This window comes from Simochromis diagramma, unplaced genomic scaffold (genome assembly GCF_900408965.1).
Source record: "Simochromis diagramma unplaced genomic scaffold, fSimDia1.1 OVJJ01000348.1, whole genome shotgun sequence".
NCBI lineage: Eukaryota > Metazoa > Chordata > Actinopteri > Cichliformes > Cichlidae > Simochromis > Simochromis diagramma.
This window is the reverse complement of record NW_024386755.1, coordinates 2369162-2396180: the sequence shown is the minus strand read 5'-3', so window position 1 is coordinate 2396180 and position 27019 is coordinate 2369162. Positions and strand designations below refer to the sequence as shown.

Below are 27019 nucleotides of genomic sequence, written 5' to 3'. Positions count from 1 at the left end.
TAAGAATCAATTTAAGTGTGACTCGTGCAACGCTATCCTAGAAGGAAGAGTCGTGCAGTTGGTGCATAGATTTGACCTTTTGAAATGTCTTTCTGAGAATATATAACACACCGTGCAGCCAAAAGATAGTTTTAATGCTAATTGTTGTGAATAAAAAATGTACTAGAGTCCATTTAAATTCGCATTTCATTATCTGATTTCACTTCAGGTGAAGATGAAAAGTAGTAAAAATGCTCTTTGCTTTTGCGTATGTCCGTATACGTGAAAACAAACAGTTCCGGTCTGTTCTGACTTTTACATCCAGCCAATTTAAATGTAGCAGCAGTAATTAGTTTACAACCGTCATTCAATGCATTCTGCCCCTCCACGCCATTATTTTCCCTCTCGTTCCGCTATTTATTTTTCTGTTAAATTTTCCATCTGCCTCTCTTCCTTTATATTAGTCTCTTCTGAAAACCCTATCATGGGCCTCATTAAATAGTCTACCTGTAACCCTCTGTTACTCCATCCTGCTCTCCATCCCTCCAGAGTGTTGTCATGCATTTTATGGCATATTAATGCTGAGTGTGTATTTGCCTGTGTGGATGTGTGAAGAGTCCCTTTGCAGCAGTATCTGGTCCTCTCTAGTGGTTGAAGTACAGTATGCTAATGCAACCTGCAGGCTGTAAAAATTACCTTTCTGTTTCAGAGTGCCATACTTTAAAAAAAAAAAAAAACAACAGCTTTTTCTTTTTTCTTTTTTGCACTTCATATTTTTCCCATACACATTGAGTACTCTTGTTTGAATACAGCTGGCATTTGATTAGATATTATAAGATAAAATGCGTTTTACTTGAGCTGTAAATGTCAGCGGAGGAAATGTTGAGTTTAATGCTAAAACACCGGGGACTCGGTTTCTTGAGTCTTGTAGCATCACACAGCGAGTTTAGGCAGTAATGAAAAAGACTCTTGCATTTGTTCTTTGCTAGCTTAACTTGTGTCTCTTACTCCCATGCTTCCTGTAGGAGCCCGGTGTTACAGGGATTAAGGTAATTCAGCTGCAAAATTCCCAGCATGAACATTCCTTCATCCCTACAGCTAAAGTCAAACTGATTTACTGAGCTCCATTTGTTACTTATTCCACTATCCAGTCTACAAAACATGCTTTAAGTAGTGCTGTCAGCGTTGATCTCGTTAAAATGACGCTAATACCATAACCGCATTAACGCCGCAAATCTCCGTTAACGAGTTAGCGCAGATCGCCCCGTGCATGGGGCTGAACGCTAACGCATTAATGCGATAATGCGCTAACGCGTTGATGGCGTGCCGTTTTAACAAGATTAGCGCTGACAGCACTAGTTTTAAGCCTAGAAATAAAGTTTTTTTCCCCCATTTGTTTCACCTTAAAATTATTAGTCAGGCTCCATTAAAAGATTTTTTTTTTTATTTCTTATGTAAGCCCATACATACATGCATAACCCACTGTTCAAATACAGTTAAAGACTAAAAGAAAGGAGAAAGAGAAGAGCAAAAACACACTCTCTTTTATTAGCATTTGTAAAGCTTTATCAAAGCCACTGTGTGTACTATTCATACCCAACAATATTTGAGTCTAGTGAAAATGAACTGAGAATTTACTTTATCTGCATTTATTATTTATGATTTATTAGAAATAAAAACAGCAAGTCTGTTCTTCTTTAAGTACTTTAGTGGAACTTTAGTTTTACATCAGATTTGTCTAGAAGTCAATTGGAGGCCACTTGGTCTGTAATGGCCAAACAGAACACTGTGGATTGGGAAGTGTCCAAGAACACAAAGGTAACTCCAGCAGATTTTTAGAAGTCCTCCAAAAGATGGAGAACTTGCAAAACAGAGGACCATCTTGTATCATCAGTCATGGTAGAGCTGCTCCATAGATCTCTCTCAGTATACAGTAGGGCAAAGGATAGTTCACTCAGAGTACTTTAAACGAGTCCATTAGGGAGGAGATCATCTGTTCTGATGAGACAATAGTGGAACTGTTTGGGGAGAAGTCCAGGCATAATGTGTAGCTCATCACCGCAGCTGTTATAGTGAAGCATGGCGGTATTGGCATCATGCCTTTGAGTTGCAGGAAGGATGAATGAAGCCAAAACATCTAAAAAACTAATTTCTACTTTATCCTTTTTATGTCTTTGAAAGTAGATTGAATTTGTTTGAATCTACAGGTAAACTGAATTTTATCAGTTTAAAATAAAATCTGTGACAACGGAGATAAGCAGTAACTTTCTGAACTTGGAGTAACTAAGCCTCATGCATGCATGGTTTCTTCTAAATGTTCAAAAAATGTTTGATAGACTGAAAAACGTTTTTTTTTTTTTTTCAGTGGGTTTTTTTTGTGTGTATGTTTTGGTGGGATAACAGGGGAAATGAGACAAACAAAATAAAGACAACAAAAATCTGCATCAGAGAAAGTTGCATGTGCAATCCTGGAATCTGCTCAGAATAATTCACAATTCATAATCCATGCATCCCTACTTGTCATTCACAGAGGAAAGTTCTCTGAAGTTTACTTTGTTTTACTAAATATTAAGCCTTACACGCACCTTCTCGTCCACATGAAATATTCTGTTGTGAAAGTAAAACACGCAGTAACTTTCCTTTACCACTGCCATGCTGCTTGAAGGACATCGGTCTCATAGGAATGAAGGTAAATAAGACCAGAAGTGTCAAAAAGAAAGGAAAAAAACCTCCATTCCCATAATGCACCACAGTCCATCCCGCGCTCATGCAGCATGATTGTCCCTTTCCCACTGTCTTTCTGACTGTCTTACGACACAGCTCATTATATGATCCTTCATTAATATTATTACTGTTTAATTTAAAATATAAAAAATGATTTTCATATATCCATGGTATTTTTTTTAAAATATTTTTTGACTTTTTTTGTTTTTAAGACATCCAATTTGTTTTGTACTCATTTGAAATTCAATTTTGCTTTGATTTAGGAATATTTTACTTTGCTTGTTAATTGTTGATTATTATTATTATTATTATTATTATTGTTGTTGTTGTTGTTGCTGTTATGAGTAGGAGGAGGAGGGTTTTTTTTGTTTTTTTTTTTAGTTGATAAAAAAATAAATTTAAGCAAACCTTTTTCACTTCATCATTATGGAGCATGTATATGGAGGGTGTAGGTGAAACCATTTTGGAATAATGCTGTGACATGACAAAAATGTGGAACAAATGAAACACAGAATCCTTTCCGGATGCTTTTTTTTTTTTGCTTAGGTGTCTTATTAAAAGTGTGTCATAGAAAAAATGTAATGAATTTACTCACTTCTTTCCTTTTCGCTTTTGTTGTTGTTGTTGTGGTTGCTGTTGAATGACTGCTGGTGACTGAAATCTAACCACTGTGTGGTTTCAGAATGAGTCGAGGAACATAGAGATGCTGGCAGCAGCCTGTGCCGTGGGAGTTGGTTGCTGTTTCGCTGCCCCCATAGGAGGTGAGTCTAAAGCAAACGTGATGTAGTACCTGAAGCCTGTGGCACTCTGTAATGAGCTAAATGTGTAAGCACTGTATAACTTTTACAATGTGTAACCCACTTAACATATAATGGGCTTCATGTTGCTGAAATGGATGGAGCAATCAGTGCTGTTTCATGGGAGATGTTTTTTTGCGGAGGTATTCTCTTTCTGTACACCCTCGTATCATCTCATGTTAAATTTAGAGCCCTGGTACAGCCTTGGAGCACACTACACGCCTTTGTATCAGTGACATAATTTATTTAGCTTCTAGCTGGTTTTTCTTCAGCCTGTGCTTCCACCCCACCATGAATTCATCTTGCTAAGCCTGAGCTAACTGAGGTAAATGACATTTCCAAAAATGGAGATCATGTCTGAATACAGACGCTGGCGAACAAATTCATCTGTGTGTAACGCAAGGAAATGTTGTTGTTACTTGAGTGTTACATGAAGAACTGCATGTCAAGAAAAGTCCATTTCACTTGTTTGTGCATTTTTTAAATGTCAGTGCTCATGCCTTGTGGTGTTTGTGTGTTTAAGGTGTGCTGTTCAGTATTGAAGTAACTTCCACATTCTTTGCTGTGAGGAACTATTGGAGGGGCTTCTTTGCTGCCACTTTCAGTGCCTTCATCTTCAGGGTATTAGCTGTTTGGAACAGAGATGAAGGTAAGACTGATGTGTTCATTGTACTTAGTATAAGACAGTATAAGCACTTTATTAGGAACACTTAGTCCCGCACAATCAAATCCATTTTTGTAGTAGCTAGTGGCATGTTCAGTGTCTTTTGTTTTTGAGGGGCAAAAAATCAGATAAAAGTCGTATCAAAGCAAGAGTGGCCTTAAAGTTGGTTCAAACAGTGGATAAACTGAGGGGCTTCACCAAGGCTCAGTTTAAGATCGATAAGGAACGAGCTGTGAGTCATGCAGTTAGAATTCAAATATAAGGCTGGAAATGATCAGAGTGAGTCCACTTTAAGGTCCAATGTTTTAGTGGTTTGGAGACGGGGACCAGGTCTGCAAGCGCTGAGCCATCACGTCACATCTTCACAGCAACTTTTGTGAATTACAGTGGGGCAAAAAAGTATTTAGTCAGCCACCAATTGTGCAAGTTCCCCCACTTAAAATGATGACAGAGGTCAGTAATTTGCACCAGAGGTACACTTCAACTGTGAGAGACAGAATGTGAAAAAAAAAATCCATGAATCCACATGGTAGGATTTGTAAAGAATTTATTCGTAAATCAGGGTGGAAAATAAGTATTTGGTCAATAACAAAAATACAACTCAATACTTTGTAACATAACCTTTGTTGGCAATAACAGAGGTCAAACGTTTACTATAGGTCTTTACCAGGTTTGCACACACAGTAGCTGGTATTTTGGCCCATTCCTCCATGCAGATCTTCTCGAGAGCAGTGATGTTTTGGGGCTGTCGCCGAGCAACACGGACTTTCAACTCCCGCCACAGATTTTCTATGGGGTCTGGAGACTGGCTAGGCCACTCCAGGACTTTCAAATGCTTCTTACGGAGCCACTCCTTTGTTGCCCGGGCGGTGTGTTTTGGATCATTGTCATGTTGGAAGACCCAGCCTCGTTTCATCTTCAAAATTCTCACTGATGGAAGGAGGTTTTGGCTCAAAATCTCACGATACATGGCCCCATTCATTCTGTCCTTAACACGGATCAGTCGTCCTGTCCCCTTGGCAGAAAAACAGCCCCATAGCATGATGTTTCCACCCCCATGCTTCACAGTAGGTATGGTGTTCTTGGGATGCAACTCAATATTCTTCTTCCTCCAAACACGACGAGTTGAGTTTATACCAAAAAGTTCTACTTTGGTTTCATCTGACCACATGACATTCTCCCAATCCTCTGCTGTATCATCCATGTGCTCTCTGGCAAACTTCAGACGGGCCTGGACATGCACTGGCTTCAGCAGTGGAACACGTCTGGCACTGCGGGATTTGATTCCCTGCCGTTGTAGTGTGTTACTGATGGTGACCTTTGTTACTTTGGTCCCAGCTCTCTGCAGGTCATTCACCAGGTCCCCCCGTGTGGTTCTGGGATCTTTGCTCACCGTTCTCATGATCATTTTGACCCCACGGGATGAGATCTTGCGTGGAGCCCCAGATCGAGGGAGATTATCAGTGGTCTTGTATGTCTTCCATTTTCTGATGATTGCTCCCACAGTTGATTTTTTCACACCAAGCTGCTTGCCTATTGTAGATTCACTCTTCCCAGTCTGGTGCAGGTCTACAATACTTTTCCTGGTGTCCTTCGAAAGCTCTTTGGTCTTGGCCATGGCGGAGTTTGGAGTCTGACTGTTTGAGGCTGTGGACAGGTGTCTTTTATACAGATGATGAGTTCAAACAGGTGCCATTCATACAGGCAATGAGTGGGGGACAGAAAAGCGTCTTACAGAAGACATTACAGGTCTGTGAGAGCCAGAGATTTTCCTTGTTTGAGGTGACCAAATACTTATTTTCCACCCTAATTTACGAATAAATTCTTTACAAATCCTACCATGTGGATTCATGGATTTTTTTTTTCACATTCTGTCTCTCACAGTTGAAGTGTACCTCTGGTGCAAATTACTGACCTCTGTCATCATTTTAAGTGGGGGAACTTGCACAATTGGTGGCTGACTAAATACTTTTTTGCCCCACTGTAAGACAGTGAAAAAGCAGCAATAAGATGGAGTCAGTCTGCTATGAATTTGGGATTGAATGGTCCAAATTTTTCAATTTCATGCAGTCTTTTGTGATATAATTTTTTAGCATATAACATACAATATAATAGCAAATAATTTCTAGCATATAACCCTTTTTAAAATATGCTTTAATTGACACTGTAATCCAGAAAAGCAGAAATCAATTTATAAACAAAGATTTATACTTCCAAAGTGAAACTGTGAAAAATTGCAGGACTTTTAATAAATAAAGGTCCAGGTGTTATACAGGATGTCCAGTTTTGGTGCACCTTGGACACCATATACGAGTTGAATTTCTGCTGTTTTTTTAAACAGCAGAAATGATTTAACTTCATTACCATGCTTAGAAATGCTTGTCTTTTGAATATTTTTGAAGAATTAACCACACATTCCCAGTCCTGCACCCTGGTGAGTTTAAATGGCCTCTTGCGATTTAAACTCTGAGGGGCTGTAGCCTAGGCCTCTATTGGCCAATTTGCATGATTGACACCTTTTTAATCGGTTGAGCCAATAGAATCACAGTGACATATTTGTGGTCTTCTTTTGCAGCTTGTCTAGTGAATTTTGGTTGGAGCATGGTGAAACTTGGTGTTTTGGAATGCGTGAGAGCCCTGCAAGCAAACTAGCCATTGTTTTCATGGCTACCTGAAGTCTGGAGATTTCTTGGCTCGGTTGTGTGTGTTTAGCGGACTTTTGCGCATTTAAGTAACTGCTCTTTTAATCATTGCTTGTTTTCGCTGCGTTTGGTGGTTGTAGAAATGGTTTATATGAGCATTTAGCTGAGATACTAAGGTTTCTGTAGATGTTGATATTTGCAGGTTTGGCTCATGGAGTGTTACATACCTCTTGAGCCTGGGGGCAATGGGGTTTTTAATCTGTGTATAAATGAAGCGCTGTCATTATTTTACTAGTTACATGTGTGCAAGTCTAAATAATATACTGAGTAAAGGACAAAGACTTGCTGCAACACTGGAGGTGCTAAAAATAGAATTTTCATCCTACCAAAACAGTAAACTGAGAAGTTCTCAGTGGCAGGCGTCCAAACTTCTTTGGGATTTCCAGGATCCTGTTAGTGGTTTAGTTTTTCACAGCCTTTTCTCCCACCAGTTGTTTAATGTGGTCAGGTTTTGTGAGGTTTGGAGTTTTGGGGCGATCGTGGTTCAAGAGTTGGGATTTGGCCTTGTAATCGGAAGGTTGCCGGTTCGAGCCCTGGCTTGGACAGTCTCGGTCGTTGTGTCCTTGGGCAAGGCACCACCCGTTGCCTACTGGTGGTGGTCAGAGGGCCCGGTGGCGCCAGCGTCTGGCAGCATCGCCGCTGTCAGTGCGCCCCAGGGTGGTTGTGGCTACAATGTAGCTTGCCATCACCAGTGTGTGAATGTGTGTGTGAATGGGTGTGACTGGATGTGTAAAGCGCTTTGGGGTCCGTAGGGACTAGTAAGGCGCTATACAAATACAGGCCATTTACCATTTTTTGGTCATCACCTCCACAGTAAGCTGAAGTTTTCCTTTTTACTCCTTCCATCAGTCAGATCAGTCAGTGATGCATCAGTAGCTTTAATATATTTTATTTATTGCCCTACATGTGTTTAGAAGACCTGTTTTTAACCTCGCTTAATGACTTTGAGGTCTGTTCAGTGATACAGTGGCTTGTCCTCTCTCTCTTTCTCCAGAGACCATCACAGCTCTGTTTAAAACCCGCTTCCGATTAGACTTTCCCTTTGACCTCCAGGAGCTTCCTGCCTTCGCTGTCATTGGGTAAGTTGGTTAAGATGCTGAAGTTGGTTTCAATTCAATTCAATTTATATAGCGCCAAATCACAACAGCAGTCACCTAAAGGCGCTTTATATTGCACAGTAGATCGTACAATAATAGATACAGAGAAAAACCCAACAATCATATGACCCCCTATGAGCAAGCACTTTGGTGACAGTGGAAAGGAAAAACTCCCTTTTAACAGGAAGAAACCTCCAGCAGAACCAGGCTCAGTGAGGAGCGGGGCCATCTGATGTGACCGGTTGGGGTGAGAGAAGGAAGACAGGATAAAGACAGACAAAGACAGAGTTTAAAAAAAACAACAACAACTCATCAATTAGACATTACCCAGCAGGTCCGTACTGTAAATAAGACCAAGCCTAAATGAATAAAAAGCTAATTGTTAACCAATAGAAAAAGAAAATGGAAACTAGCTTGTTTCACAAAAAAAATTCAAATAAATTCATCCACTCTGAGTCAGTTTTTTGTCCACCTGGTTGCTCTGATAGGTATTCCCATTTATTATGATTGCCTCATAAATTCAGACATTATTCAGGAGATCCACTTACTGTAGCTTGTGAAGGTGTTACCTCGGGGTGGACTGCGTGAGTCACCTAACATAGATTATTCAGCTTGCAACAGTTGCCAGCGCACTGAGGGACGTCTTATTTTATCCTGTCCTAGCCTGAGGGCTCTTCTGTGCCTGTGAAAGAGACCACGGGCTCCTAGAAGGAAGCTGGTGGAGAGTTTGGAGGGGGTGCTCTTGCTCCATACTCTGTCCTTCTTTTTCAGATGAAAGCGTGTGCCTGTGTGTAACTTGTGTAACTTATCTTGAGAAGATAATCCCTCTCTTTCTTTCTTCATCCTTCGGGGGGGGGGTTCTTTCATATTTAGTTTGGGGTATTTTTTGTCCGGAGGCATTAACACCCACCACTGCATCAGTGGCTTGCACATACAGTACACTGTCTCCAGAGAAGGCAGCAGAGTGCTTAGTCCTAGTTTTACACTGTGTGAGTCTGTATGTGCGCACTGGCAGATTTGTGTGTGTGTGTGCGCATGCCGGTGCATCGTTGTAGTTTCCATCTTCCCCTGCCAGTAGCTGTCAAGCAGGGAAAGTCGGTCAGTGTCTCAGTCAACTAGGCCAGGAAGAGTTTGGTGTGTGCTACATGCTGCCAAGGGCATGTCTTTGAAGAGTCACACACTACTCTACTTACTGTTTACAGTTTACTGTTTTAGGAGGGAGAGGGTCACCTCAACACGTGAAGGCTGCACATGTATATGTGTCCATAATGTGTGTACCTGGACTTTTTGTAGGCCAACAGGAGGGTGATTACTTTTATTATAAACTATTCTGTTGACGACTTCCTCCAATGAGCAACAGAAAATCAGAAAATAAAAAAATTGTCGAAAAATGGATTCATTTTCCCAAAAATGTACAATGAAAATGTGAGATCATATTTTAAAAAATGAGTAATATGTCATTTACATTTCAGAAATTTTCTTGTAATCGGCACAAAAGCCTAACCACAGAAACAATTAATGGATTTGTTGACAAACAGCCAATTAGGCAAATTATTTATAAAGCAAATTGTTGCAATTTCTTTTCTGGTGTTGCAGACTAAAAAATCCAAAATTAGGAGAAGTGAATAACTCAATAAATAAAAATACAGTTGAAATTAACAGAAAAAAATTAAAAGAAATTCAGAGATGCATATCAGTAGAACTCATCATTAACCATTATTATGAAACTAAGTAATACTGACAGGCTCCATTATTTTCCACCTTCTCTAACATTACTTGAATGTGGGCCTTCATTTTAAAGTACAGGGTGGGCCATTTATATGGATACACCGTAATAACATGGGAATGGTTGGTGATATTAAAGTCCTGTTTGTGGCACATTAGTATATGTGAGGGGGCAAACTCCTCAAGATGGGTGGTGACCATGGTGGCCATTTAGAAGTCGGCCATCTTGGATACAACTTTTGTTTTTTCAATAGGAAGAGGGCCATGTGACACTTATTGGTAATGTCACAAGAAAAACAATGGTGTGCTTGGTTTCAACGTAACTTTATTCTTTCATGAGTTATTTACAAGTTTCTGACCACTTATAAAATGTGTTCAATGTGCTGCCCATTGTGTTGGATTGTCAATGCAACCCTCTTCTCCCACTCTTCACACACTGATAGCAACACCGCAGGAGAAATGCCAGCACAGGCATCCAGTATCCGTAGTTTCAGGTGCTGCACATCTCGTATCTTCACACCATAGACAATTGCCTTCAGATGACCCCAAAGATAAAAGTCTAAGGGGGTCAGATCGGGAGAGCTTGGGGGCCATTCAACTGGCCCACGATGACCAATCCACTTTCCAGGAAACTGTTCATCTAGGAATGCTCGGACCTGGCACCCATAATGTGGCGGTGCACCATCTTGCTGGAAAAACTCAGGGAACGTGCCAGCTTTACCCCCTTAACCCCCATGTACCACACCAAATTATCACTTTTGTTGTTCCAACAGTCTTGGAGGGATCCATCCAATGTGGGTTAGTGTCAGACCAATAGCAGTGGTTTTGTTTAACTTCACTATTCACATAAAAGTTTGCCTCATCACTGAACAAACTCTTCTGCGTGAACTGAGGGTCCTGTTCCAATTTTTGTTTTGCCCATTCTGCAAATTCTGTGCGCCGATCTGGGTCATCCTCGTTGAGATGCTGCAGTAGCTGGAGTTTGTAAGGGTGCCATTTGTGAGTAGCTAATATCCGCCGAAGGGATGTTCGACTAATGCCACTCTGCAGTGACATGCGGCGAGTGCTACGCTGTGGGCTCTTGCTGAATGAAGCTAGGACAGCCACTGATGTTTCTTCATTAGTGACAGTTTTCTTGCGTCCACATTTTGGCAAATCCAACACTGAACCAGTTTCATGAAACTTAGCAAGCAGTTTGCTAACTGTAGCATGGGAGATGGGTGGTCTCGTAGGGTGTCTTGCATTGAAATCTGCTGCAATGACCCGGTTACTGCGTTCACCAGATATCAACACAATTTCGATCCGCTCCTCACGTGTTAACCTCTTCGACATGTCAATGGCTGTGAACAAAGAGAAACTTGTAAATAACTCATGAAAGAATAAAGTTACGTTGAAACCAAGCACACCATTGTTTTTCTTGTGACATTACCAATAAGTTTGATGTGTCACATGGCCCTCTTCCTATTGGAAAAAAACAAAAGTTGTATCCAAGATGGCCGACTTCTAAATGGCCACCATGGTCACCACCCATCTTGAGGAGTTTGCCCCCTCACATATACTAATGTGCCACAAACAGGACTTTAATATCACCAACCATTCCCATGTTATTACGGTGTATCCATATAAATGGCCCACCCTGTATATTGTATCTTAACTTTTTTTACTTGTAAGGATCAGTCAACCAATGAGTGCAGCGTTTCCCCTGTGTGACAGCTGACTCATTTGCATGATGAAGTAAAGTTGTCTACAATAATAACTGAAAAATTAAGTAAAAGAATTGAATATGGAAGGAATGTAGAATGAAAATGCATTGAATGAATGGGTCTGAATGAATCTCTGCAAATGTATATAAATACAGAAAAACCTTTCATAAATGAAGGCCCTGTATTTTTTTTTTTATTATTATTTTTAATTCACTTAATGCTACGTTAATTTATTGAGTCATACATACGTCTGTACACCATCGCCTGATCATAGCTTTAACACCTTCTTGTCCTCAAACGGTACACTCACCCTTGTTTTAGTCATGAGCACAAGCCCAGATTCCAACACTTAACCCCCACCCAAACACACACACACACACACACACACACACACACACACACACAGAGGACACCGTTTTTTTTTTTTTTGTTGGTTTGTTTTTACGTGTACCATACAAAGTGCATGAAAAGGTAGATGTGCTGCGTTTTCCTCAGCTGTGCCAAAGAGGCAAAGACTCCCTCATCATCCTGTTCATTATTTATTCAAAGGTATTTGATGGAATTAATAATGCAAGAGGATAAATTTATAAGCATTAGGTTGTCTGCATAGCTGTCTGAGTCTATTCTTTCCCGCCACCTTTTCTCTGCTTTCTTTGGCTCTCACTCCCATAAAGAGGACTCCCACCAAGCTTCTAAATGCGCGCTTATATAAACCTCTTTTTCCGCTTTGTCTGAGACTCCCCCACAAATCCCCATCTGACAGTGTTCTCGCTCTTTTATTCCTACTGTCTCATGCCTCTGACTCCCTGTTCATTTTTTTCCATGCTCGTCTTTATTTCTCTCCGTCTACAGTATATGCCTCCCACATGTTTTGTGTACTTTCTCTTTTTTCCTCCATTCCCATATTTCTTTGTTTTCCTGTTCCCCACAACTTTACAGAATTACATTTGCACTTATTACCAGCAACCATCTCCAGTCGATTAGAAACTCATTACATTTTCATTGTTTTTATTGTAGCCAAATGCACTGGGGACACCCTATGGAGGTGGATCAAGTGAGAAAAATGTTGCACTCGAAGCGTTGATGCTTTACTTTGTTTACACTTAAACAAATTTATTCCATTCTGTTTTGATTTGATGCATTATACCGGGTGGGGAAAGGGAAAAAAATAGTCCTACTTGTTTTCTCTGTCTGCAGTATTGCCAGTGGTTTCGGTGGGGCTTTGTTTGTCTACCTGAACAGACTCATTGTCCAGTTCATGAGGAAACAGAAGGTCATCAACAAATTTCTAATGAAAAAGTAAGTATAATCACCTTAATAAAGCAATGGGTGCATACAAAGTACATACCAGAAAGAATATTCACTGCATTTTCTCAAGTGATATAGTAACATCTGATCGTTTTTTTCCTATGTAAAGCAGAAAGCATGGTGCATTGTTACTTTAAACTTGTGTCAACTGTCAGGATAACATTGTACAATAACCATCATTTGAAAATGGGAAAATGTAAGTTGATTAAATTTTAGTTAATAGTTTTTAGAATTCGCCAAAGTAATGCAGAAATAGTGTTTGATAATTGGTTAATACTGTAATTGCTTTGTAGTAATGTGTGGGTGGTTTATTTGAAATTGCAACTTTAATGAAAGTTGCAATTTCATGACCCTCTGGGAATGAGAATAAATGAATGTGCTCAAAACGACAATAAAAATCTCCTGTTCCACCACAAACTTACTAAAGCTGCTTAGCAGAAATCGAGAGTCATCATACCAGGCAGTGTTTTTCCATTCTTCTGTAGTTCAATTTTGGAGAGCCTGTGTGAACTGTAGCCTCGGTTTCCTGTTCTTAGCTGACCAGAATGCTACCTGGTGTGGTCTTCTGCTCGCGCTAGGCCATCTGCTTCAAAATCCAGCATGTTGTACATCCTGGTTTCTCTGCAAACCTTGGTTGTAAACAGTTGACAGGTGACTTCCTATGAACTCAGAGTTCATCAACAAACCAGATTCACAGAGAGAACTGCTGCTTGGTGGATAATATAAACTCTAGAGATCATTTAGTGGGCAAATCTCACTACTTTAAATGAGTTGCTCAGGTCATTTGGCACCAACATCCATGCCATTCAAAGTCACTTAAATCACCTTTCTTCCCCATTCTGGTGCTCAATTTTAACTTCAGCAGGTCGTCTTGAGCATGCCTACATACTGAAATGTGTTGAATTGCTGCTATGTGATTATCTCACCCTAAAAAAAACAGTCAGAAGTTTATAAATGGGTATTAGGTACTGATTATAATTAGATTTTTTGTTAATAGTACCTGTCCACTACTGAATTAATAAAATAAAAAAAATAAAATAAGCACATCGTGTAACATTGCATCCAGCGGAGTGTGAATGGTAGCTAGAAAGCACTTAACAGCATAGAAGACAGTGAATAGGTGAATGTGGCATCTTGTACAGAGCACTTTGAGTACTCCTGGAGAGTAGAAAGCGCTATATAAGAATCAGTCCTTTTACTTGTAAAAGCCAAATTCAGATTAGGAATTTTTAGGGTTTGTAATATTAAAATAAGTTTATGTAGCATCAGATGTCAGACAATAGCAGAAATGCTCTTTTTTTTTCTTTATTTGGGAGCATTATGATGTACGTGACCTGTTCTTGATCAGTGTCAAGGAACATTATGGACAAATGAGAGCAGCTTATTTGATTTGTAACTTTATTTTTTCTTTTTTAACCCTGTAAGATCTCAACCATGAAATCATTGCCAGAAAATTCATTTTTTTGGAAAATGGAGCATTTATTGAACCTTAAATCTTTTTAAAAGAAATTAAATATTAATTTGCACATATTAGTTTTAATTTGAACCATATTTTTACAATTTTAAATTTTAATAAATTGTGCCATTAACCTCCTAGGACCTGGTGTCCACATTTGTGGACATCACATTTTGGGTTATTTAGACCAAAATACTCAATTTTGCACTACAAGGGCCTGATATCCACTTATGAGGACATTATACTGCTACTGTTCTATCAAAATATTAAACGAATGTCCTCATATGCGGCTCCTATTTTTCTTAGAAACAAAAATCAGGTTAAAAAAAAATCTGGTAATTCTTTGTTTTTACATTAATCGGGTCCCAATCAGCCCAAATATCAAAGAGAAATTAAAAATGCATGCCGTGGAAGAGTTCGGGTCTTAGGAGGTTAATTTCGCTTCTTTCAGGGGACAAAAAAATCTCACTATATAAAAGTCTCAAAAACTCATGTATCGAAGATGATACACGATTGGATTAAAAGGGATAACGAAATCCTACAAAAGACCTAGAAGATTTTCTCTTTCACATGACACTGAAAGCTGAGCACAGACCTGCTCAGTAGCCGCAATAAAATCTGCTCCCCCGACAGGATCCTGTAAAACAAAAGGTTAAACATTGTTGGACATTTGTACAAATATTGGGATAAATAGCGTTAATTGAGTTGTCTGAAGCGGTGCTAACAGGAACGTCGTCATGTACTCACAAATGTGCAGACTTTATATAATCAAAGAAAGCACAGCTTTATCACCAAGCCTATTTAAGTGTCACACATCGATTGTGCCTGCTTTTTAAATCTCTTTTACTGTTTCTCTCCTTGTCTTTCTTCCTCTTTTAGACGTCTGCTGTATCCAGCACTGGTCACTTTAGTCCTTTCTACCCTCACATTTCCTCCTGGCTTTGGACAGTTTATGGCTGGAAAAGTACGTTCCCCAATTTCATTCAACATATATTATTTTTATTACATATACTCAACACCCTGCAACTATTACAGTGGATGTAAAAGAAAGCCTGGGGTATTATGGACCATTATGGTATGATATTGTATTATATTTAAAATTTGTGTTATGTGTCCACTGCATTTTTTGTGTCGTAATTTATGTGCAGTAAGTGTCACTGTGCAGGCCCTGAGTGCATTCAGATGTATCCATCTAACCATGATTTTCATGTCTCACTGTGTTTGTGAGCCAACTTAGATCAATAAATAACAACTTTATTACCATTCATGTCAGGGTGTAGTTGTTTTTTAATGTGTGCAGCGCAGGTTCAGATGTGTTTGTGTGTCACCTGTGTACCCTGGAGGATTGGATGAGCATACTGTGTTTTTGCTCCTGCGATGACTCGCAAGTGTGTGCTTGTGGCTTCTCTCCAATATCACTCACTTCATCTGTCTTAATTATCAGTATTAGAAAGGGAATAGCCTCTGCATCAGAGGATGTTGCACACACACCGACAGTACACACACATGCGCTGTCGCTTGGTCTTGGCCGCTAATGAGACCGTGAGTCAGGCCTGTATGGCTCTAAATCTGCCCACACTGGCCCACTCCTCTTTGGAGTGCACACTCAAAATTGTGTATCTTAGTCTTACTCACAACCTCTTCATTGGTGAGCTTTGTGGATGTGGGCAGCGTTATCCCCACCAGTGTGCACCGTCAGTTTTAAAAAGCTGCAGCTCACTTTGTGCTCTTATACTCAATGCCTGCAATACTGAAAAAGTTGGAATACTTTGCAAAATGGAGAGTTCTCCAGATTCTCTAAATCTTTTGATTTTATGTACCACTGATCAATACTTTATGAAACTATAAATGGACTTTTTCACTTTTAAGTACAAGTCTTATTCACCCAGAGACCCACATATTCATAAGGTGCTATTATCTATAGCTAAGCACCTTCACACTTCACTATCTCACCCAAGGATGCATCAGCATCCTTTTGCTGACTGCTGAACCTCTGCCCATCTTCACTTCAGAGAAACGCTGCCTATCTGAGATGCTCTTTTTATACCCAGTCATGTTGCTGACCTTTTTTTTTTACCTGACATGTTGCCAAGTAACCTCATTAATTGCACAACTTTCCTCCAGCTGTTTCTTTTTAATACCACTTAAAAAGAGGTATTAAGATGAGAAATGGGTAATGATTTTGATTTTAGCACAAAATTCTAGGCGCATGTGACCAAAGTTTTCTCTTTCATTATCACTTTTGTTGTTCCACACTGTCTTTTTTAGATAATGAATTATTTAATTTATTTAGATTTATGCAAAATGCAAAGAACAAAAAAAAAGTGATAGTGCAACTCAGAGAAATCATGGGTTTTTTACTGACCTAGTGATTGTTTATGTGCATTGTATCTGTGAGTGTCTGTGACCATCCTCCAACTTGGCCTGTTTTTCTTTTTTTCCCCCTTTTAAGTTTTTAAATGAATCTTAATCTGAATGAAGCATGTTGATTGGTTTGCAGCTGACTCAGAAAGAGGCTTTGGTGACACTACTGGACAACCGAACCTGGGCCAAACAGGGCATCGCCGAGGAGTTCGACTACATTGGAAATGCACAAGCCTGGAGGCACCCGCAAGTCAACGTCTTTGTCACGCTGGTCCTCTTCATCGTAATGAAGGTAGGAAGAGCAAAAAATTATAAAAAAGACTCTGGAGTTTTTAATGTAAAATGTTTTCAGTTGTTTGCAATTTTTTAATGTGAAAACTAAATTTATCACAGTTGTTAGACTCTGTTGGCTCTTTCTGGTTGCTTCCCTTCCTTTGCTGGACTATTTAGTTTCTCTCTGAATTGAAGCATGTATGCTGGCACAGTGAGTAAATCCCATACACGGTGCATGACAGGATGTACTGTATTATAAATCCAAGGAGTGTTCACCCTTTTATTTAACACTAGAGCTGAGCTAATAGGCCAAATAGAACAGATCACATCTCTTCTTCTCACTGGTGAAGAGCAAAGGGAGACCATGTTAAATTAAAAAAATGTTGTCAGTCTTCCCCCTCAGTGTGCTATAGTTGTTTTCCCAGGAGGCCATTAAAAGTTTTGTGTCACTTAGATGCTGTATCAGTGAGCGAAAGGACTGATTGAAGAGGATTCAGCAGTCGGCTACAAGAATAAAGTCACATCATTATGTCTTCTGACTTTATGTAGAAGACATAAAGATGGAGAGATTCCAAAAAGTAAAGCTAAACTGTGGCTATAAATAGAACTTCTCATGCTATAGATGTAAGAAATTGACCCTCAGCTTCAGTAAACACTTTCCTGGTGAGTTCAGGAAATGGGCCTTATTGGCGTCCTCCATGATTTGTTAATTATTCCACTTGCAACTGGTGCCCTTCTGTTGATACATGTAGAAAACACAGAATGATATTTAACTGAACCTACAGCTCAGACCATTTTGACGATCCCTGGTCCAGCTCTTTGAGTCAGGATGGAACCGATGTCCGGGTTTGCCGTTGTTCTAGCACATCCACTGTTCTGGATTGTCCCATAGATTCAATTTTAAGTGACTCATGTTGCAGCAGAGAGGTGTGGAAAAAATGCAACATCCATCTCTAGAAAAATGTATATTTAAAAAAAAAAAAAAAAAGGTTTTACTGAGATGACATATGTAGACAAAGTACCAGTTCTTGGACTTGGCTCAACTCCTAAGTTTGAGTGAGGGCCGAGCGTGGTGGAATGAAGGCTCTGCAGTCCTGGCCTCTATGGACTCAAGAAGCTGAACAGTTAGTATGTATTCATTTATCTCCTTTACCGCCCATTCTCCTGTTTTTTTTCTAGTGCTCAGTAACAAGAAAAAACAGAAATGAGTTTGGTCGTTCTGTGCTCCACCATCCTGCCTGTTTAAGAACACAGGGCCGCTTGTCTGGCTTTTTATGTAACCTTTACTTATTGGGCTGCACTGCTCAGCTGAAATGAAATGTCCTTTTCCAATACAAAAACACTGAGTGTGTTGTGGGCTTCATACAGCAAGCAGACTTCACACAGAAGTAGGAGTGGGTGCCAAGTAGAGTGGAGTTGAGTAATGTGTAGGGGAGTATATAAGAGGGTGCCTGCGAGGGGGATTTGGGGGGACTTTTTTTAAACGTAGCTTTTTAAATCTGGATAGCTGTTACTGTACATGACATGAGTCTATTTACAGCAAAGCTACACAGCTGTGCAATCCACTGGGGAGTCAAAATACCACATAACACACAATATTAAAAAAGAAACAGAAAGTTGCCTTCCTAAACAACAGAAACAAAAAACACCCCGCACATCAGGGAAGTAGTGAGGAGTCATGTGACTTTACCTGGTACCTGGCTCAGGTGGAGGTAGATAATTAACAAAGCATTAACAAACTTTAGATAATAACACTGGACATTAGCCACACATTAGTGAAGTCTAATTTTATATCGATGACCATTTCAGTGTCATTTAACAACTCCTGCTTCTCTGTGTAAATGAAACTGATATGCAATTAAACATCCTTAAATATCAGTGCAATATAAGAAGCTGTCTATTTATAGACTTTGCAGTTTGACAGCTGTGTGAACATTATTATAATAACCATTATCCACAAAATCTTAAATCCAGCTCATGTTACATATTAGAATAATGAACTTTAAATTGTTTGTTTACTTCTCTAAACATAAAAATATCATGTATTTTTAATATATGTTTTTTTATTTATATATTGATAATGGGCTACATTCTTTTGCCTTGGGAGGTCTGGAGGCTAACTTGGCTATCATAGGGCAAAAAGTGGAGCACCCCCTGGGCAAGTCACCAGTCTGTTTTAGAGTTTTTCAGCATTGTCGATTAAACATTGACAATATTAATTATTGTTCAGTTAACCTGAGATATTGTGAAAGTTACCCAGAAATGTTTATTTTTGGTATTAGGAATATTTTTTTCTTTTTTAAAAGGCTGAAGAAAACTCTTCTCTGCTTCCCCAGCCTATAATTTTCATGCACTCTGTAACTTGTGAGTCATTTTAGCTTTATGGAACTTTTACACCACTATTCAGACTATAACCATGTTGTTATGGTCACAAGTGCTCATCCTGCAGGTATTACTCTTATTTCAAAGTCTCTTTGCAGATACTTTATTATTTATTGATGCATCTGTTACGTTTCAGCACGCCTCTCTGTGTTTCAATGTTCTTCCACTATGAATCATCACATTTTTTTTAATATTTCAAATCCTACAAATGGGTCCTTTGAAATTCATTGCCATAAAGTCATCTAAATTAAACTCATAAAGTAAACAAATGGCCCTCTAGGCTTCCCTTTTGTCAAAAAAAACCAAACACAATCTGCCCTTCATAAAATGGCAAAGTTGTGAAAGCAGAATTACAGCCAAGCGCATTGTCCTACAAAATTTGGTTAAAGACACTCGGTGAAACAGGAATCCAACACTTACCTAAGCTCCGGTGTCAAAGTTATGTAAGCAAAGAGATTGATGATGCGCACCATGTAACAGCAGTGCCAGGAACTGACTCACTATCATTGTTTCTCAACAGCATAATAGCGAATGTCTCTCGCAGCTGTTTTTCTGGTCTTGGTGAACAAAGCACAGTCAAATCCCAACTTTGAATCAGTTTATAGAGTGAGTTTGATTCCCTTGTCTCTTGCATAAAGCCACTAACTTGTCTTATTCCTGTGTGTGTGTGTGTGTCAGTCAGATTCTGTCCTACTGCTGTCCTTTATCAAAAGTCTTTCAGCATCATTCCTCTCAGCGTGACGTCCACCTCATGTGTAGGTGTGCCTATGCGCATCTTCTGGGCATGTATAGGGTTACCAAATATGCAGCATTTCCTGTAGGTCACATATAGGATAGGCATAACACGCACGCACACATACACACACCAAACTTTTCTAACTAAATCACACTCCTGCAAAATCTCATTGGACAGTTTAACATCTGTCTGTATGGATGCACACACTTGGTCTCCCTTTTACACACAATTACAGTCCATACATCCACACCAGAACATAATACAACACACGCACACACAACATTCAAAGTGAGGCTGTAATGGCTCTGTCTAATTACAGCCTTTGGTTTTCCTGGATTCAGCCTGGTGACTTTCAAAGGAGAGATTGCTCCCTCTCCCTCTCCTGCTCTGTAATGAATGGTTCTTTTATTCAACTTGGCAGCCATCTTGTCTCGTTGCGTCTTTTCATGTCGAAACTTCAGGAAGACCGAATTCAGCAGCTGAACTTCTGAAAGTCAAGGTGCAGATAAAATGTTTAGTGCCAGGCAGTTCCAGCAGCTGGTCAGCAGGTGAAGCTGCTGTATGTGTATTTGAATCATGCAAATCAGTACAAGACAAGACAGGAAGTTAAAGAAAGTTCCTCAAGAAAAGGCTGAATTGCTGTTGTTGTGAGGTGCAGTGCTGATAACATTCAAGTCTCTCTCTCGCTCTCTCTCTCACTCACACACACACACACACACACACACACACACACACACACACACACACACACACACACACACTTGCATACTCATTTGGCATGCTTTGTAGTTAAATGCTATTTTTAGTGGTGTGCAATTATGCACATCAACAGCTCTCAGGAAGAGATGAGTTTATTAATATAGGTATGTGTCCTCCAGCCTGTGCGAGTCCTTTGTTATCTGTTGGTGTGTGTGTGCGTCAGTGACAGAGAGCTGGCGGGACTGTAATTGGAGTGGGAATAGACGAAGGGCCCCCGAGGGTCCCATGAGGCCCCTGGGCGACAGACTGTCCTCTGAATGTGACACACACATGCAAGTACAGAGGGCTCCCAGATGACTGACAAATTAGAGTATAAATGTCCTGGATAGTGCGTCATAACTGATACCCTTGACTTGACTATCCTTCACTCTGTCTGCCTGCTCCTGTTCTCCTGATTTCATTGTTTTCCATCATTTAGTCAAAGAAACATCAATCAAAATCGGTCTCAACACAAGGTGCAAGAATTGTGAGTCTTGTGCTCTTATGAATAGATATATAACTTAATTTAATCAGGGGGAACCAACTGAGACCAAAGCTTGGGTTGGCTGTACTTTACTGTCGTTACCTGATCAAAAAGAGAACAAAACTAGCAATTATTTACTCAAGGACAAAAAAACTGAAGGTGTGACCTGATGTAGTCTGTTCCACCTTTAAGGCGGATCAGTGGATTTTGTATTGAGTATAAGGTATTATCACAATATGTAACTGCAATGTGTAACTTTTTCAAATTACTATGTAAGTTACAGACACACCTTTAAGTTTCAAGTTACCCAGAACAAAGATGGGAAATGAGTTCTCCCATGGGGGCACATAAGAAACTGGGACTGAACAAGAAGCTGAACTCAGTTCTTTAAAAGCTTATTGGTGCGGCCCTCTACAACAGTTTCTTATGTGGCACATTAGAAAAGTTCATTTCCCAGTGTGACACCTAAAAGTGTGATTGATAGCAAGGAAAGTGGAAAAAACTTGTGAGGAAGGAAAACTGATCATTTTTGTGTGGAGCAAACCACAACTAACTGGCAAACAAATAAAAACCAGAAAAAAACCCGCCAACTGAAGAAAAACGAAGAAAAGCATTGTGGAAGCTACTCATTTCAGGCCAAGGATGTAAACAGCCTTCTACCCAAGTGCATCACATGTGTGGAGCAGCTGACTAATCTTACTGGGGACACAGGCCAAAGAGGTGCTTGGAAACCCAACAACTCTTCTGAGAAAAGTGGGACAAACCTGGCATACAGTCTGAACCAGAGACACCATGACAGATTGAAAGTGCAACAAGGTAGTGCTAATGAAGCTTATAGCAAAGCAATATATTATGTTTTAATTTTAGCTTCCTCTTTAGTGCGCCATTGGCACAAAATATTCTAAAACTACTGAGGTTCTTTAATTCATAAATGGGATATCCAAGGGTTCTTGAAAATCCAAGTTTTAAAAGTGATGATGATTAGCATGGTATTAGTTTAAAAAATAAATTGGTAAAAAGGAAAAAAAATCTAATTCTAAGATAGCTATGACAGCATGCAGGGGCTTAATCGTGTTGGCAGCAAGAAACCTAATTATTTAAAGCTTCTTATGCAGCTCCTCAGCATGAGTTGTAATAGCAACTTGATCATCTAACAAGATATGCAGGTGCAAGATGGGAAGGCTTTTATTTGAGCCCCTTATTTGACTGAAAGGAAAATTTAGAGGGTTTTTTCATGTGGGATCTGGTAGAGAGTATGTTATTACTCTTCTCTAGCTTCAGAGGGAGCTTAATTTTAATGAAAGCCTTCTGGAAAAAAAGAAAAATCAGATTTTAATTTTGGCAAAGCATTGTCAGTAGAGGTTCCAGATGGTAATAGCTATTACTAGTATACTATTTACTTATCAGTGAAATACAGATATACAAGAGACTATCTAGTATGTCTGCTGTAATATGACCAAAATAACCATATGTGTCATATACAAATACATGCATTTGTTTATTACACATACACTATACAATATATTTTCAAGTAGCCTTATGCAATATGTAATTGAAATGCTGACTTATAGGTTTAGTTGAAATTTCCATGAACCTTTTAGGAATTTTGGCCATTTTTATACAAAATCTCTTATTTTCAGAGGCTCAAAAGTTATTGGACAGTTTACTGACAGGTAGTTTCACGACCAGGTGAGAACCGTTCATTTGATATTTCATCAAAGATGAAGCAAACCTCTATCTAACTGACTTCTATTTGAAGTTGATTTCAGTAGTTCAATTTATAGATTGCCACTGTAATTTTAAATATCATCCCCCTAAGAAATGTCAACACAGTTGAGGGAGGCTGTCACTTGGCTACAAAAAAACTAAATAACCCAGTCAGAGAGAGAGAGAGAGCAAAAACTTTGCCAGTAGCCAAATCATTAATCTGGTAAATTGTTAAGAAAGAATGAATGCACTGGCCAGCAACACCAAAAGGCCTCAACAGTGTCTTTAGTAAGTAGGCATCATGCCAACAATGAGCTCTTGCAAGAGCCACACAAACCCATATATAAGAAATAAAAGAAAAGTTCTGTCTTTGGCCAGTTTTTGTGCATTTAGAATTTTTTTTTTTTTTCATGGTCCAAGCATGCAGCATCATGTAAAATCTGTTTGTCACCATGAACACTGTTTTACAGACTCAAAATGCCTAAAATACATTTAATTAATCTAAAATTGCTTTAAAAGGTTTGACAGAGCATTTTTATTCAACATCTTCTGTAGCAGCAGTGTGTCAGCATCAGTGTGATTTGACCACATTGCATTTAAGTCATACTTGTAGTTATGTTTGTCATCAAATGTCAAAGTATTAGCTCTGTTACAGTGAAAGGCAAAACATAAGTACGTCCTGAAAAGACAACCTTTGGGGGGTAGATGTCTATACTTGACGTTCTGGCCTACTTTTTACACTTTACTGCTGATTCGGTTAATCATTCATTTTCACATAAAGCCTATTACATCAGTGGCGTGATAACTAAGGCGCATGATTTTTTTTTTTTTTAAAAGGCAGCTGTTCAGATTTTTGTTGAGCAAGCACAAAGCTAATATTATACACTGATTAAATCTCAGTTGAGTATATTAACAAATGATGCTTTCTCCTAAAATAGTATAGCCCCGAAGCAGCTTTAGAACTTTTAAGACTCATTAAAGCTACTGTCAAAATTCACAAGGTTCATTAAGAATTTTCTAATTGGATTTTAATAAGGAAAGATTTCATGCAAGTGGTTTCCTTGATCACTTGTTCCACTTGAATTTGCAGCGGTTTAAACCAATAACCCAAACAGTCCCAGCTTGATTTTCAGGTCTTAAGTTTGCTGCCTTCCACTGCTTATCAAAGTCCCCTTTCAGTTTGAGGTCAGAGATCCTCATAAATCTTCATGGTCGTGAACTACCTCTGCGAGATGTACATCTGCTAGATTACGTTAGATTAGATTAGATGAAACATTAATGACTCCTTCAGGGGGAAGCGAGTCATTGCTTCAGCAAAGAATTGGATAGAGCAATAGATAAGAGGACATAAATAGTAATAGAGCAAATAAAGGGTAGAGGGATATGTTCGGAAATGCTAATGTGTCTCCTCTAAAACAATCGGCTCTCAATTATATGGTCGTACTACGTCAAATTGAAAACTATCCATTTGCTTTATTCTCTGCACACTTTGGCTCAAAAACCTCAGAACCTGGCAGTAAGTGTTAGAGCAGGGTAGGGTTATAGCTAAACTAAATACACACACACACACACACACACACACACACACACACACACACACAGTCAGACTTGACTTATCAGACCATGTTGATTAATTCTCTAATTAGTTATATACCATTAATTATGTACAAACTGTCTTAGGTCCAGCAGGATGTTGAATGTAGCTGAGTCACAGTTAGAGGAACTTGCTGCCCCCCCATGTTTTTATTAGAAATGCAGTATAATTGATAATAATGAATGAAACTGAGCATCAGGAAGTTTTTATTGATGAAGATGGCATTGCAAATCATCAGCATTAGCATTTGTTGTGGTAGTGATGGTGTAGAATCAACCTTAACCAGACGATAGACAAAGGTATTCAAAGGAAACTACAGAGAAATGTCATGTATAGTAAGTATTAGTTTAAAAAGATTTAAGGAAAGTGCAAACTACTAGTAAACAACAACTAGCAAAGAGCTGACACAGGCCCTGAGAGATGCATCTGTATTTTGTTTTTGGTTTTTTGTTGTTGTTGTTTTTAACGAAAACCTCATCAGAAATGGTCTCAGTGCCATTTTTAAAAAGAAGGAGGAGAAAGGTACAACAGTGTCTACAGTCATCTGTAAAACCAATGAGACACTGTCATGGTTTGGGGCTATTTCTCCCAGTGGTGTCTGGGTTCTCGTGAAAGCTGATGTAATTATGAAGGCAGAAAATACAAACTCATTTTTTCCTACAAACTGTATTTCTAGTACAGCATTGGTGTACTACTAGGAAATAGTTGCAACTTGAAAGTATGATTTCTATATAAAAAATATATTTTACTTTATAAATATTTATACAATATGGTATTACAAATGTGGACACGATAATGTAGCATTAATTCCCATGGAGCCATATTTACAGCCAGGAGTATCCTGTCCGTGTCTATTAGTTTATGCCCCCAAGTGCAACAACTAGCTCCAAGCCACCTGAAGGAGTGCCCATTGGCAGCTATTACTCTGCAGACATCAGTTCAGTTGCTATAATTGAGGTTTCCGTCCTATAAGGCTGGAGAATAAAGTGCCTTCAGCATCCTGCCACAGTCACCCGTGCTCAAGTGTTTTTGACCATGTTACTATGAGTAAACAGGCTGCTGGTTTAGATTACACTGTCATCTACACACTCTCAACAGAACTGCTGAAAGTCTATTTGCAAATGACATCTTGTTTTTCACAATATTTGTATCTTTTTTTGACTGGGTGTCTCCAAAAAATATTACATGCACAAAAATATTCATTTTTAATCATAAGTGCTAAAATGCCCTAATTGTAAAATAGCTAAATTTAAATGTGAACATCTTTATCCTTTATGGTTCAGAAAATAAGTCTAACAAGATGAACATAAGAAAGCACACCAAATTAATTAATGTTGACATTAAGGTGAAAAACAAAACACAGACACAGATTAATATATGTAAATGTTGACACAACACTTTTTTTCTTTCTTACTGCTCACTGAAAACTTCGTGCTTCATTCTAAACATTTTATCTGTCTCATATTCATGTTCAACTTGGAACCACTAGTTAGTTTAACACATGTGTCTTTGGATTCAGGCTGGAAGATAGAGTACCCATAGGAAACCCAGGGAAATGGGAAATGCAAACTCCACGCAGAAAGGCTCCCATGGGGTTGACTTGAGTTGTTTAGTTATTATTGTAAGAAGAAAGGTGGAGCATTGCTTATTGAGTGGAGGCTGGGGTGGATGGATGGGTCAACAAAACAAACTTTACTGATTATAGACATAAATAACAAATATTCGTTTTGTTACCAAAATAAATTCTAAATGTCAGGGATTGCTTATGGTCATACTCTATGACCATGATTACTTTATTACAAATTAACCCAACTGGTTTTGTGCTGAAACCTTAATTATGGTGTTATCACAAAAAACGTCTTGGGTTGAATAATTTTAGTTATCAGTCATCAAGATTGAACTGTTTCTGACACTTAATCAGTCTAATTTGAAGTGGAATTTAGAAAGCAAGAAATTGTTTAAAATTTTAGATTTGATTTTTGTAAAAATTGTCTGCATTCATTTTCTCATTGTTGTTTGTTTAATAAAAACAAACAAGATTTTCTGCTGAACTTTTTAAAATGCCAAATATCCACCAAACTTTACATTTTCTAATTCCAGACTCTTACTTTTTAGTAGAGATGGACCGATCCGATATTACGTATCGGTATCGGTCCGATACTGACCCAAATTACTGGATCAGATATCGGCGAGAAATAAAAAATGTAATCCGATCCATTAAATATCAAAAAAGCACCTCACAAAACTTGCTACACAGCGTAACTCGGCTCATAGCCGTAGCACGTTGCAGCAGTATGCATCACGTGATAGAGCGGCTGTGTGTATTTGTAGCCTCGCTACCAAACCAGCATTTCATCTCCGAGGAAGTTATCCCAGAGAGAAGTAAAGCAAGTGTGTAAGTTCATCTCTGAATGTTTGTAAAGCATTCCCGTGTTAAGCTTAACAACCGATATATGGAGCGACTGCCTCTTCTTGCTGCTACTTCAGTCATGAAACTGCTTAATGATCAGCTGATCGGCTTTTCTGTCCTGAGTCCGTCTCTCTTCTTTGTTTTTGGCCCACTTCTCACCAGAAAGAGGAAACCAG

The 27019-nt window shown here is 39.0% G+C and overlaps 1 protein-coding gene across 3 annotated transcripts in view; it reads left to right on the top strand.

Annotated features, from left to right (window-relative positions):
* The window catches only part of clcn2c (chloride channel 2c), a 224527-nt gene that overhangs the window by 139060 nt on the left and 58448 nt on the right, over window positions 1–27019 (top strand). For all 3 annotated transcript variants that reach the window (XM_040025317.1, XM_040025301.1, XM_040025309.1), the window contains 8 exons: window positions 1005–1028; window positions 2645–2668; window positions 3386–3464; window positions 4024–4149; window positions 7861–7945; window positions 12589–12690; window positions 15035–15119; window positions 16656–16811. In XM_040025317.1, the coding sequence (XP_039881251.1) occupies window positions 1005–1028; window positions 2645–2668; window positions 3386–3464; window positions 4024–4149; window positions 7861–7945; window positions 12589–12690; window positions 15035–15119; window positions 16656–16811 (681 nt within the window). The remainder of the gene's footprint in view (window positions 1–1004; window positions 1029–2644; window positions 2669–3385; window positions 3465–4023; window positions 4150–7860; window positions 7946–12588; window positions 12691–15034; window positions 15120–16655; window positions 16812–27019) is intronic.